This window comes from Homarus americanus, unplaced genomic scaffold (genome assembly GCF_018991925.1).
Source record: "Homarus americanus isolate GMGI-L3 unplaced genomic scaffold, GMGI_Hamer_2.0 scaffold30108, whole genome shotgun sequence".
NCBI lineage: Eukaryota > Metazoa > Arthropoda > Malacostraca > Decapoda > Nephropidae > Homarus > Homarus americanus.
In genome coordinates this window covers 1,263,117-1,276,133 of record NW_024748109.1, presented here as the reverse complement: position 1 = coordinate 1,276,133, position 13,017 = coordinate 1,263,117, and the positions used below count along the sequence as shown (strand labels likewise).

Here is a 13,017-nt window from a genome sequence, read left to right as displayed (position 1 = left end):
CTTTATGTGTTTGCCCTTAGGACAATTATTTCTTTTACCTGTACAGTATTGTATACCGTATATACTCGTCTGTAATCCTCCCTCGTTTATAGGTCGACCCTGATTTTTTGACCAAGAAATCGTTAATTTGTGACATTCATCGTTTTTAGGTCGACCCAAGTTTTTGAGGGTAATGGAACAACAAAACCTTCAGTAAAAACACTCCACGTCCTATAAACTGAGGCTCGCCGTGCCTGAAACACCGAGTGCCGAAGGCAAATTGTTTACCATTTATTATTAGACACTTTACACTGAAGCACGGGTAGTTTCAACAAAAATATTGTATATTTCCATTCAAGTATTTATTCAAGTCAATTAGGAGGGAATATTATTGTAATACAACAGTTTTTTAACTGAAAACCATTCGAAAAGCGATTACGGTAACATCTTTTGAACGAAAAATAGCGAAAGTCATTGTTTTCATCACGATTTTATCCCACTTTCCACTGTAATACGAACGTCATTTCAGCAAAAATATTACATTTCCGTGAATGTATTATATCAAGCACAGTATGAATAGAATATCACTAATATAACAGTATTTTAACCGAAAACTATTAAAAAACGAGTAACATCTCTTGAACATCGGAAGGTTAGGTAAAGTCTTTTGTTTTCATCATGTAGTTTATCCTAATTTACATTGAAATACATCACGTTTCAGCAAAACTACTATTTATTTCTGAGAATATGGAAATGTAATATTTTTGCTGAAATGACGTACGTATTACAGTGGAAAGTGGGATAAAATCGTGATGAAAACAATGACTTTCACTTTCTTTTGTTCAAAAGATGTTACCATAATTGCTTTTCGAATGATTTTCAGTTAAAAAACTGTTGTATTACAATAATATTCTATCCTAATTCACTTGTGATGTAACAGTATTTAACTGAAGACGATTCAAAAAACACGTGTACCGTCTAGCTGATACGGCAGAGCCCTGGTCGCGGAGGCTTTGTTTTTGCATCGGCCCTTCTTAAGTAGCCTTTAATTTTAGCGTATGTTGAAACTGTGTTTACCGGTATATTCTTATTTTCTTGCTTCTTATTTTCCAGAAATATGACAAGTTTGTATATAATACAATGTTACAGTACTTTTAATTTACAAGTACGTATTCATTTTTAAAAATACAGAAGACACCAAACAAATACCAGTACGGATAATTGCGTGACTCTCCCGCCAACAAAGACCAAACAGCTGGCACTCTCTCTCTCTCAGCCCTACCAAAAATAGCCCAATGACATCTTTCTTGTTTATTCTCTTCCAATTTCTCACTTTAACTGGTATTTTCTACTTCATATTGCCTACATCAGATAAACTACAGTAATTGAGGTTAGACACTGCTATAAATTTGATTACTGGGTACTGGCAGGATGCCGTTACAACCACCTGACCCTACCAACAGTGTTGCAATTCAGACAGCATTTTTTTTTTTACATATTTGGTGTCTCCATTTCTGTTATTTTTTTTCTGTGGGGTTTGCACAATAGTAAACTGTTTTACCTACAGTATTGTAAAACGATTTGGGAAAAGAAATACTCGGTAACTTAAAATTTTAAACGGAAAATCTTGAAACTGGCAACTGTGTGTAGATGACCTGACTCACATCATATTATGATTTTGATGGATTTTAATGAAAATATTCAGAAGTATGGTATCATAGTATTTATTCAAGTGAATTAGGATAGAATATTATTGCAATACAACAGTTTTTTAACTGAAAACCATTCAAAAAGCGATTACGGTAAAATCTTTTCAACAACGAAAGAAAGCGAAAGTCATTGTTTTCGTCACGATTTTATCCCACTTTCCATTTAATAAGTACGTCATTTCAGCAAACATATTACATTTCCATTTTTATTTCTGAGAATAAATATTCATTCAGGCACAGTTAAAGTAAAATATACTTGTGACGTAATATTTTAATGAAAATTTTAGAAATACGGTATCGTAGTTTTCTTTTGTTTCAAATTTAATTAACAAAGATTGAGGTTTCAAATTTAATGAAAAAAAATTTAAGTATCTGTAAATAAACTTTTAAAAATTAATACTTTATGTTTTACATCGTCCTGTGCTACCATACCATACCATGCATTTGGCTACTTTGGGCTTGCTATGATGACGCAAGAGATCTGCCCTGGCAACTGTACCGACACTCACAGCTGGTGGTGCGTCGTTTCCATTGTTTACTGGCAGTTACTGGCAAATATTTTTCAACCTAACGAAACTATTACACGTTTAAAGATCAACCCCCAATTTTTTGCCAAAACATTTGGTCTTAAAAACTCGAACTACACACAGGTATATACGAGTGTGTGTGTGTGTGTGTGTGTGTGTGTGTGTGTGTGTGTGTGTGTGTGTGTGTGTGTATATATATATGCACACACAAGATATATTCTTAGGTGAGCCAGCAAAGTGAACACGACAGATGTTACCTGGTATGTCTGCCGGACAGCATCAACCTCTGAGGCAGTATCAGGAGCTGTTCTGTCTACAACTGCATCTTTTTCTATGGCCAGATCCATTGTGGCAGAAGCTATGCAGTCTGCCATCCCTCTTAGGTTGTCCAATGACCTGTTTAAATAATGTTTTTTAATAGGAAATCAAAACATTCAAAAGTGTTGAGAATTATGATACTTCTTATATTTTGTTTTTAGAAAAAACAGAGTCCATCATTCTTATAGAAAATGGGATATTCAAATCATCTCTCTAAGTTATACATATCTCACCAATTTCACACAAATGCCACTTGTTAAGGCATCCATCTTTCCCTTACTCAGGTTCAAATTAAATTTTCTGGTATTGTTTATGATCCTGAGCTGAATAAATTGTCAATTCCCAACCAATGAACACCCCATAACATAGCCCAACAGGTATTGTGGCACTCAACCCCTGACCAGTAGGGTGATATTTAGCAGGAATGTTACAACTGCTGCCCAACATTGACTGCATTAGTTCTTAGATTTTGTCTGTGTGGCCAAATTCCTAACCCCCTGCCCCTCAACATAGGAACACCTGCACTTCCTAGATGAGTTGCAGATTTTAGACCTCATCATAGGCAATGAAACCAAGGCTGAATAAAGAAGTCCTATTTTATGGCAGAAAGCTCAGGTGAGAAACCTGGATTCTCTACAGTCTCCCAGGGGTTGGTGTATACAGTGGTAATGTGTGTATCTCTCACTAATATGTCAAGGGTTTGAAACCAGCTTGGCCCAGACACAACTGAGAAGGATATTATCCAGTTTCCTCCTATTCTAACACTGAATAGACCAGCCACCCGAATGGCTATTAAGCTGGTAAGTGGGAAAAAAAAAAGACAAGGGTAAGAGGTACAGTGAATTGTTAAAAGCTATCACTGCTAACCTGGTTGCTTCATCAGCCAAGTAGATCAAGCACAACATCAGAGATCACCTTAACACTCTTAGGTTAAGGTAGGCACTCTCCTACAAAATGCTTGGGGTCTGGTCTGTTACTCACCTCACTGCACTTGACTGCACCACACGAGAGATAATTGTACGTATTGAGTTATCGCTATTTGAGATAAAAGGGTGGGATTTGTTGCATTAGCATTGTAAATAAATTATCTACAAACAGTTTTAAAAGAGTATTCACCATAAAATAATTATTTATAATCATAAACACGAGTAGAAGGCATCAGGAGGCACCACACTATCACCACGTAGTGCAATTTCCTTGCACTTTTTAAATTTTCCCACCCCTCACCCCTCCAACCTCGCGAGCAACACAAGACATGGTTCAAAACTCTCACGACACTGTTATGAATAAATGAAATCACTGTGATGAACGAAAAATCGGAACAAGCTGAGAGAAAATGCGTGGGAAATGTGGGTCAAGGCCATGTCCTGCATCCTTGAAACATAAAGGAAGACTGGTGTGTTAACCTAACCTTGGAGAACAGTCTACATAGTTGCCAAATTGCACCACCGTCAAATGTGCATCCTGCGTATCTAGCGTTCATATGCAAACAAAATTAATTTAATTTTTAACTTCATACACAAATTAGCATATAAAAACCCCGAAAAGATCATTTATATCATACACATTTTTCATATGACACCCCCAAGAGTGTTAAAAGGCTCTTGATAAGATTGGATAAAGAACTACTTGGGGAGCAATGGCATTATCATCTTGTGTGTGTGTGTGTGTGTGTGTGTGTGTGTGTGTGTGTGTGTGTTCTGCCAATAGACAACCTGATAGTCTCTGTCAGGCATTAACCCCTTCACTATGGGGACACCACTTTCAATATTTAATTTGGGTATTGCTACAATACTATTCAGCATAGTGTTTTAAGTGGTTCATTGCTTGGAATGTAACACCTCACACCCCAATGTACTGGCCATAAAAAAGTTATCTCACACCTCATTCCTTCATACTTTTTAATTCCTTCACTATAATTTGTTACTTTTACAACATCTCTTACTTGTAACCATGACCTAACCTAACCTAAACAATTACTTTTATTGCAATACATCTCTCAACTTTTCATCTACAGAATAGAGTACTGCATTTATATTTAACTTCGATGGTCACATAAGGAATCTTATTCTTCATCTCATTTAAAACATTGAGTCTAATTTCCAAATCTATTATTATTACAAAGTTACCGTACATTGTGCAGTTCAAACCTGTTTGTATACACCGTTCGCTCTGCAAGTTGTCCTCTGCTATTCCAGGAAAGGCCAACAGAATCAACGGCTCGTAACATTTCGTGTGCTATTTGTACTCCCATGCTTCCATACAACATCGCCCTAAAACAAAACAAAGTTATGAGACAAATCTTTCCTTACTGCACTGATGAAGTTAACAACAGCATGAGAATACAAGATGATTTATGATTGTACAGAGGATGATAACATGAGAAGACAGGATGATTTACGATTGTACAGAGGATGATAACATGAGAAGACAGGATGATTTACGATTGTACAGAGGATGATAACATGAGAAGACAGAATGATTTACGATTGTACAGAGGATGATAACATGAGAAGATAGGATGATTTATGATTGTACAGAGGATGATAACCTGAGAAGACAGGATGATTTACGATTGTACAGAGGATGATAACATGAGAAGACAGGATGATTTATGATTGTACAGAGGATGATAACATGAGAAGACAGGATGATTTATGATTGTACAATAATGATAACATGAGAAGACAGGATGATTTACGATTGTACAGAGGATGATAACATGAGAAGACAGGATGATTTATGATTGTACAGAGGATGATAACATTAGAAGACAGGATGATTTATGATTGTACAATAATGATAACATGAGAAGACAGGATGATTTACGATTGTACAGAGGATGATAACATGAGAAGACAGGATGATTTACGATTGTACAGAGGATGATAAAATGAGAAGACGGGATGATTTATGATTGTACAATAATGATAACATGAGAAGACACGATGATTTACGATTGTACAGAGGATGATAACATGAGAAGACAGGATGATATATGATTATACAATACTCAAAGTATCTTTCAAAAGCAGAAAACATTTAGTAGCCATAGTCCCAAAATCTGTTTATCATTAACATATAAATAATTAAATTTTCTTTCACTGCATAAACTTACATAGGATAATTGCGATGAAAGAGTGGAGGATTGAGCAAGTGTGGTGGTATAACTATCTTGTTAGCTTCATGTATATAGGTGATGGAATCTGTTGATAAGACATCCATCCAGTCACTCTCAGGCATCGGGTCTATCAGCCGCATCTCCATCTGCCGTCCAGCGCTTCTAATTGAGTCCTGTAAAAGATTCATTCTTGTATTATTTCACACCAGAGACAACCGGACCATTTACTATTTTTTAATTATCTACGTTGATATTACCACCACTTGCTAGCCCACAGAAGCTTGGAAAATGGCTGTAAAATAGTGAGGATTATTGTGTACTTATCTTCACACATTTATCATCCTACTAGCCAGAGGCAGACAATCACTACCCTCTCTGTTGCTTATCATTGGCAGCTTCTGAATACTGTACAGTATACACAAACTTTATGGAAACTTGTCAACATGTGCTTTACCAAGTTTAGTTTTATCTAACTAATCCCCAGGAAATAATTAAAAAATAAACCAATAATCACTCTTAGAATAATCCTGATGTTCTTACGTCAGTGTTAGTGTCTGTTTGCTTCATACTCCCCAGTATGTTACCTGTATTATTCCTTCTGGTCTTGCCTCTTACGCATGTTTCCACCAACTTGCACATAACTTCAGATGAACATTTGGTAATTTTGTACCAGTTTTCTTAAGAATATTCCTCTCAGGTGAATAAGTGATGTGAAAAACAAAAAATCACTTTTATTTAATGCCAACAGTACATAACAGAAATGTGATCGGCTGCTCAAGCAGCTAACGAGCTGATAAGTGGGGAAGGATAAAAATAAAAATAAAAATACTGCTGACAGGAAAAGGAAACCTCTATCATCCAACCCATGGATCAAGGTGCTATTACTGCTTTTAAAGCGAATTATTTACGTTCGACCTTCACTCAGGCTGTTGCTGAGGGAGGGTTGTCCATGCCTGCTCTACAGTAGAAGTACAGTTTTATATTTACAAAATTTATGATAAATTAAATATACTACTAGAAATAGTGAGTCATGTTTTAAAGGTTTTTGTAGAGTCAAAAGAAAAATAATTACAGTACATAAATAAAAAAAAAAAATCTCGCTGTTAAAATTAAGTACAGTATAAGTAAAATCATACCATTGAATTTTATTGTTACAACAGTTTGATTTTTTGTTTTTGTTTTAATTAACCAAGTAACATTTGTCTGTTCCATCCAGTATTGTATTACATGAATACACACTACAGTAAGACCCATAGTTATAAACACTTAAGCTCACCTGCAGGTTTTGGAAGAAGTCCTTGATGAAAATTGTGTAATCTTCATAGTAGAAATTTATCACTGAAGGGTTCAGGAGGCGCTCTGGGTAACCAACTGCCAAGGACATGTTGTTGAGCTGCGGAGATGGAAACATTGTAAGTCAAGATATCAGAGTCCTGTAATTAACACAATTTTTGTCACTAATAACACACCATTTAACGGGCAATGTTCAGTGGATTTGGCATCCTGTGTATCACCAGCAAGACTGTGGGCTCGTTTCTCTGTGGATATCGGTCACACTAGAATAGCCCATTATAGTACACCCTTCTTTCCTCACACAATCTGCCAGGAAACATTGTGACAGCACCAAGTGTGAGTTCATTTAAGGCCGGATTTGATTAACATTGGAGCAGGTTCAGATATATTCAGGAGCCAGTGCATGCCCAGTATCTGCCAACAGTGTGTAACAGAGAAGTGACCGGCCCAAGTGTGGCTAACAAGCCGATCAGTGGCGAAGAGGATAAAAGTAAAGTAAAGGTAAAAGTTTTCCCGCTTTGAGAGAACCGTCTCATACCCAGAAGTGCTCTGCACCAATTGTTCCGGCTAAAGGAGATATCACTGATACCTGCATAGTTTACATAAATGCCTATCCAACTGTAGATCGGTACAACATTTTTACTGAATAATTATTAACATTATTATTAATATAAGGCTTACCTTGGAAGTCAGTTGAGCTTTAATTTCTAAAGGATACCATCTGCTGTTGGCCAGGTTGGACCCCAAGGTGTAGCGGATCTGATCAAATATCTCATGTAACTGAAAAATAAAATACCCGGTAAGACAGTAATGTACTGTAAACAACAAATTATTTTTAAACTATTTTCTTGGTCTTATTTCAATCACCAAAAGTAAAATCCCAAGGACTGGGGCACATAAATTGTCTGTTTATTCATCTCAAATACTGTTTTCAATAATCTTGAGTTACAGTATAAATTTTCAGGTATATAAAATAACAAGATGATAAAGTATGTACAGTATACAAAAATGAAGGATTTGGTCATTAAATCCCTTTAAATGGCTGAGTCTGTAGCTAAACAACACATGAATTATAGCCCTGAGTCCTGGGTTGTAAACAGGAGACTAATTTAAGAAGTAATTATGCTTCTCGATCACAACAAAATCTAAAAGGAGATCTGTAGAGACAACAGTTCACCATTTCAAGTAGGAAGCAATGAGCTGTGTACACATCAGTAGACACATAGCTCAATCATGTGGGCTCATCAGTCATCAAGTATCAGATGATTAACAGGCAGGAGCCGGTGCATGCCCAGTACTTGCCAACAGAGACGTGACAGGATCGCCCAAGCGGCTAACGAGCCGATCAGTGGTGAAGAGGATAAAAGAAAAAAAAAGAAGAGTACTACCCAATGGGAGAAAGAAGAGTATCCGAGTCAATTAGTTTGGGGTTCAGTTACCAGATTGGATTTCAGGATCAATCCTTCATTTATAACCAAAACCCTTTACTAGACAAGCTTTGGATTCTGAAGCCACAACAAAATGGGAAGTAGTAGATGTAAGTAAAGAATTAACCCATTACAGTATCCTGTCTTATTAGGCTATGAGGAAACTAACCTCATTAATCCACTGTTAAAATTTATACAATTCCACCTAACACAATATGGAGCCACTAAAATAATTATGATAAAATTCAACTCATTAAAAACAACTATATTGTTAATACTGATAACATAATCTATATTTTTATAGTACTTACAACTTGTGAGTTCTTCTGGCGTGAGCGGTATCTGTTAGGGCTACGCTCATACATGGAGCCTAGACCAAATTTGAAAAACTTTGCTGTTGACTGGATGCAAAACTCCCACCGTTCCATGGGCTCTTTAAGTCCTGAAAAAAAGTTACTTAAAATATTCACTATAAACAAGTTACAAGTAATCAAATTATAACTGAAAAATTATAAATTCTTCAACATCATTAAGACTACTGTATACTTCCTCTAAAAAGTATCTTTACGATTTTATGTGAGACAATATGACACACGGGCGAAGGATTTTGACAACCCTACCGAGACAACAGGAGTAGACGTGTTCATTGGATCCCTCCGTAAAGATGCTTTTTGGAGTGAGTGTATATATAATCCCTTTATCCTTAGACAATCTCAACATATCTGCCCAGCTATTGAGTGTGTGGTTCTCTTCTTTATCCCTTAACTAACTGCCTAACTCTACAACATGAGTGTTATTTTAACCTTTACTTACAAACTTATGTAAATTATACACCTATTATATCTCTTAACAAAACCTTGTATGACAAAAACTGTGTGTGTGTGTGTGTGTGTGTGTGTGTGTGTGTGTGTGTGTGTGTGCTCGGCCACAACTAAATACTGTACAGCCAGCTCTCAATATACACAGTAGTTATGTTCTTTAAAATGGCTGTGTAAATAAAAAACCTCTAAATCAAACTTAATTATCCAATATGAAATAAAGGAAATGGCAGAGGTTAAGTGAAATGCTCCCTAAAAACTTTAATTTGTTTACCTATTTCCTTCAATATATTTATTTACAATAATAATAATAATAATAATAATAATAATAATAATAATAATAATAATAATAATAATAATAGAAACAAACCTAATAATACAGTAGTAAATAAATAGATTTAAATTAAAATTTGTGCTAACACTTACATTGAATGATGGGTGGGAACTATTGGTGGTGGAGAGGTGGAGGGTTACTGGGGGAGGGGGTCACCTGATCAGATGACAGAGCAGGTGATGGGGGAGGAGAGGTGTGAGCTTTGGAGATGACAGATGTCAATGGCTGAGGTTCAGGTGAAGAAATTTTTTATTTGCGTAAAGTAGGAAAGCAATAAGGGACTGAACTATGCTGCCTGGCACAATTTCGTTCTTTTACAAAAAACTCTGTTATTTCAAAAACGTGTGAATTGAATCTGTGACTGTACTGTGTTTCTGTCTCGTATTTCACAGCTACAATATCATCATAATGTTGAAACTTCCCATTTTTAGAATCTTCTCTATTTAAAGATATAAACCTTCTCAACTATTACAAGTACAGTACAGAACTGTTAACAAAAATTCCAGTCATCATATGCTTTCACTACTATAAAACTCTCATAATTAGTCTCCTCTTTAAAACAACACTTCTCAAAACCTTAAACCCAACACTTCTCAAAACCTTAAACCCTACAGTCTTACAATAAGTTAAATTTCTTGATAATAATAGACAGGCATGAAATATATACAGTACCAGGTATTGGTACTGTAATACTAAGTCATGAAGGAGTCTGGAAAGAATGACGAGTGAATTATACCCACCAAAGGCAAGGAAAGAAAAGTGATTACTGTACACTACAGTATTCTAATTCGACCGTAAAGAAATACATAATAAGTTCTCAAAAGAAAAAATTACAGTATACAGTATTCTCTTAAAGCTCGTGGTTTTAAAACTTGCCTCCCTCGGAAACTCACAGATTGCCATGGAAAATAAATAGATTAAATCTGAGGCTGTGTGCCAGAGATCAAGAGGAGTCAACACTACAGTACAGTACAGAGCACCATATTTCCCAGGTCATAAGATGCACCCTATAATTAGCAAGGTATATTTTGGAAAAAATTATTTTTGCTGATTTAATAGCCTACTGTAATGGCAAAGCCAAATCACTGGCTATTTGCTATCATGTTTCTCACTACCACAGGTCACTATCACACTATGGACCTATTGTCAAACATTTGTTGGTATTATTAATAAAATTTACCTAATTTAATACCTACGGTATACACATTACAAATACTTATTGGTACCGGGCATGTTCACTAGGAACTGTCCAGTACAGGGATTGTTTACATCCTGTGCACCAGATCAGTCGATGTTTCAGAGGTAATTATCCTTGCATTGTCACTGTGTGGACCTAATGTCCATACAGTGTTATTTCATGTTTATGTATTTATGTTATTTCATTTTTATTATATTGTCTTATGCATACATAATATTGTTATACATGTGCATATAGCTATTTATGTATGTATTTTGCACACTCTTGGGACTGGCATGAAAAACTTGCGGATTTTGCTTTCTCACGGGGTCCATTTTACCTAACCCCAGCGAGCTTTAAGGGGATACTGCACTGTCTGTATAACTGACTAAGGCAGGATAAACTGTGTGCCCCCAACCAACATTTGGACCAATATTACCTAGAAGTTTAATTGTGAATCACATTAGAATAGGTCCCCTTAAAGGCTGAGGTAAGCCACCTACAAGTAGATTAAAACTACCGTAAGATATGCTGGAGTTCTGGAGTGATGGCCTTCAACAACTGGGCAACAACTCTCAAACTGGTCATTAAGCATTGTAAGTAAACATTTTCTGTACACTATTACTTAATTTTACAAATCTGCAAATGATTTTCCCATAATTGCCACAGTTTTAAGACTAAGTAATAATCTTTGCCTTCTGAAAGATCATGTGTTACAAAGTACTGAGTGTTACAAAACTCATCCCTCACAAACATATTTGACTGTACCTGTAAAATCCTTGCGGTAAAGGTCCAAAACTCGTGTATTTTCAGATGACAAGTACGGTATATACGCTGCCACAAAGCTGAAGACCAGGTAGTTGTTCAGCAGACTTAAAGAGAAGAAAAAACTGAATGCAATATAAAAAAATTACAATCTTTTTAAAGTAACATTTCTGAGATGAGAAACATAGTTAAGAGTTTCAATTAAAAAACATTTTTATTGCTGCATGTGAATTAAAGGTCTTTTATAATTTGTCTCTGCCCTTCAACAATTATCAAAAATTAATAAAAGATTCAAGGTGCTGTACTTTCTGTCAGTTGTGGAGATGAGTTCGGAGACATCACTGAAGTACTCCCGTGACACGACCAATACATCTGTTCTGTGATCCAGTTTACTGTTTGGGAACATTTGGCGCAGGAGAGCAAGCCAAGGCACCTGTCAAAATGAAATTATATATTAATATGCAAATAGTATATGAACACACATAGGCATGAGTGAACAGACGTATATGCAAAAAAATACCATATACACACACACACACATACAGTACATACATACAGGAGGTCCCTGGGTTACAAACAGGTTCCGTTCCTGAGAATGTTCTTAAGTCGGAAATGTACCAAGTCAGAACACATACCCTATATGCACTATATCATAGCCTAAGTCCTTTTACACACTCTCGAATCACTTACCTTGAACCATAGGCATAGGAGGTATGTGTGTGTGTGTGTGTGTGTGTGTGTGTGTGTGTGTGTGGAGAGAGAGAGAGAGAGAGAGAGAGAGAGAGAGAGAGAGAGACAAAGCCCTCCCAAACAGACGAGCAAATTTTTTGAGCAGCAATCTCACGAAAATTCAGGCAAACGGCCAGAAAAAAATTAATTATAAAGTATTACCTTTAATATTTACTTCTGTTAATATTATGTTTTCATTTCATTGGTTTCAATTTTTCAAACAAGTAAAAAATCGAATTTAAACAATTTAATAACTCACAAAAATGTTCTTAAGTTGGACATTTGTAAGTCGGGGATCCCCTGTACACATAATAAACACCACCTTACACAGTCAAATCAATGCTTCAAATCTGTAATCTGATGGTTGTCATGGGGACTAGTGAGTGAGGGACCCACTGTAAGATTCATTGTTTCATACCTCCTTCTATCTATCTATCTATCTATCTATCTATCTATCTATCTATCCATCCATCCATCTATCTATCTATCTATCCCTTGACAATTTTACTAATACATATAAGTTTCTACTCTTTGGCTTACCTAATTTTCCTTTATTATTTTTACAGCCATTTCTAACCCAAGTCCTGACATTTTCTAAGGAATTCATCACTTAACTAACTAAGTACTGTATGATCAAGAAATAAATGTTTTGGAGGTAACACACAAATCTCTCACCAGCGTGTCAAGGGTTCGAGTTCCACTTGGCTAGAACACACATGAGAAGAGTGTTATCCAGCATGACCCTCACTACCAAACATCTCAGTTTTCCCCTGGATATGGTCCCGTACTATTCTGGTTTCCTCCTGTACTAGCTAACACT

General features: G+C 36.0%; 1 protein-coding gene across 1 annotated transcript in view; it reads right to left on the bottom strand.

The window, feature by feature from the left end:
* LOC121880061 (endothelin-converting enzyme 2-like) overlaps positions 1-13,017 on the bottom strand; it is a 113,959-nt gene that overhangs the window by 6,681 nt on the left and 94,261 nt on the right. The window contains exons 6-13 of the mRNA XM_042387068.1: positions 11,774-11,901; positions 11,472-11,575; positions 8,686-8,816; positions 7,629-7,727; positions 6,931-7,047; positions 5,652-5,827; positions 4,684-4,806; positions 2,473-2,611 (exon numbers count right to left, since the gene is read on the bottom strand). Of these exons, the coding sequence (XP_042243002.1) occupies positions 2,473-2,611; positions 4,684-4,806; positions 5,652-5,827; positions 6,931-7,047; positions 7,629-7,727; positions 8,686-8,816; positions 11,472-11,575; positions 11,774-11,901 (1,017 nt within the window). The remainder of the gene's footprint in view (positions 1-2,472; positions 2,612-4,683; positions 4,807-5,651; positions 5,828-6,930; positions 7,048-7,628; positions 7,728-8,685; positions 8,817-11,471; positions 11,576-11,773; positions 11,902-13,017) is intronic.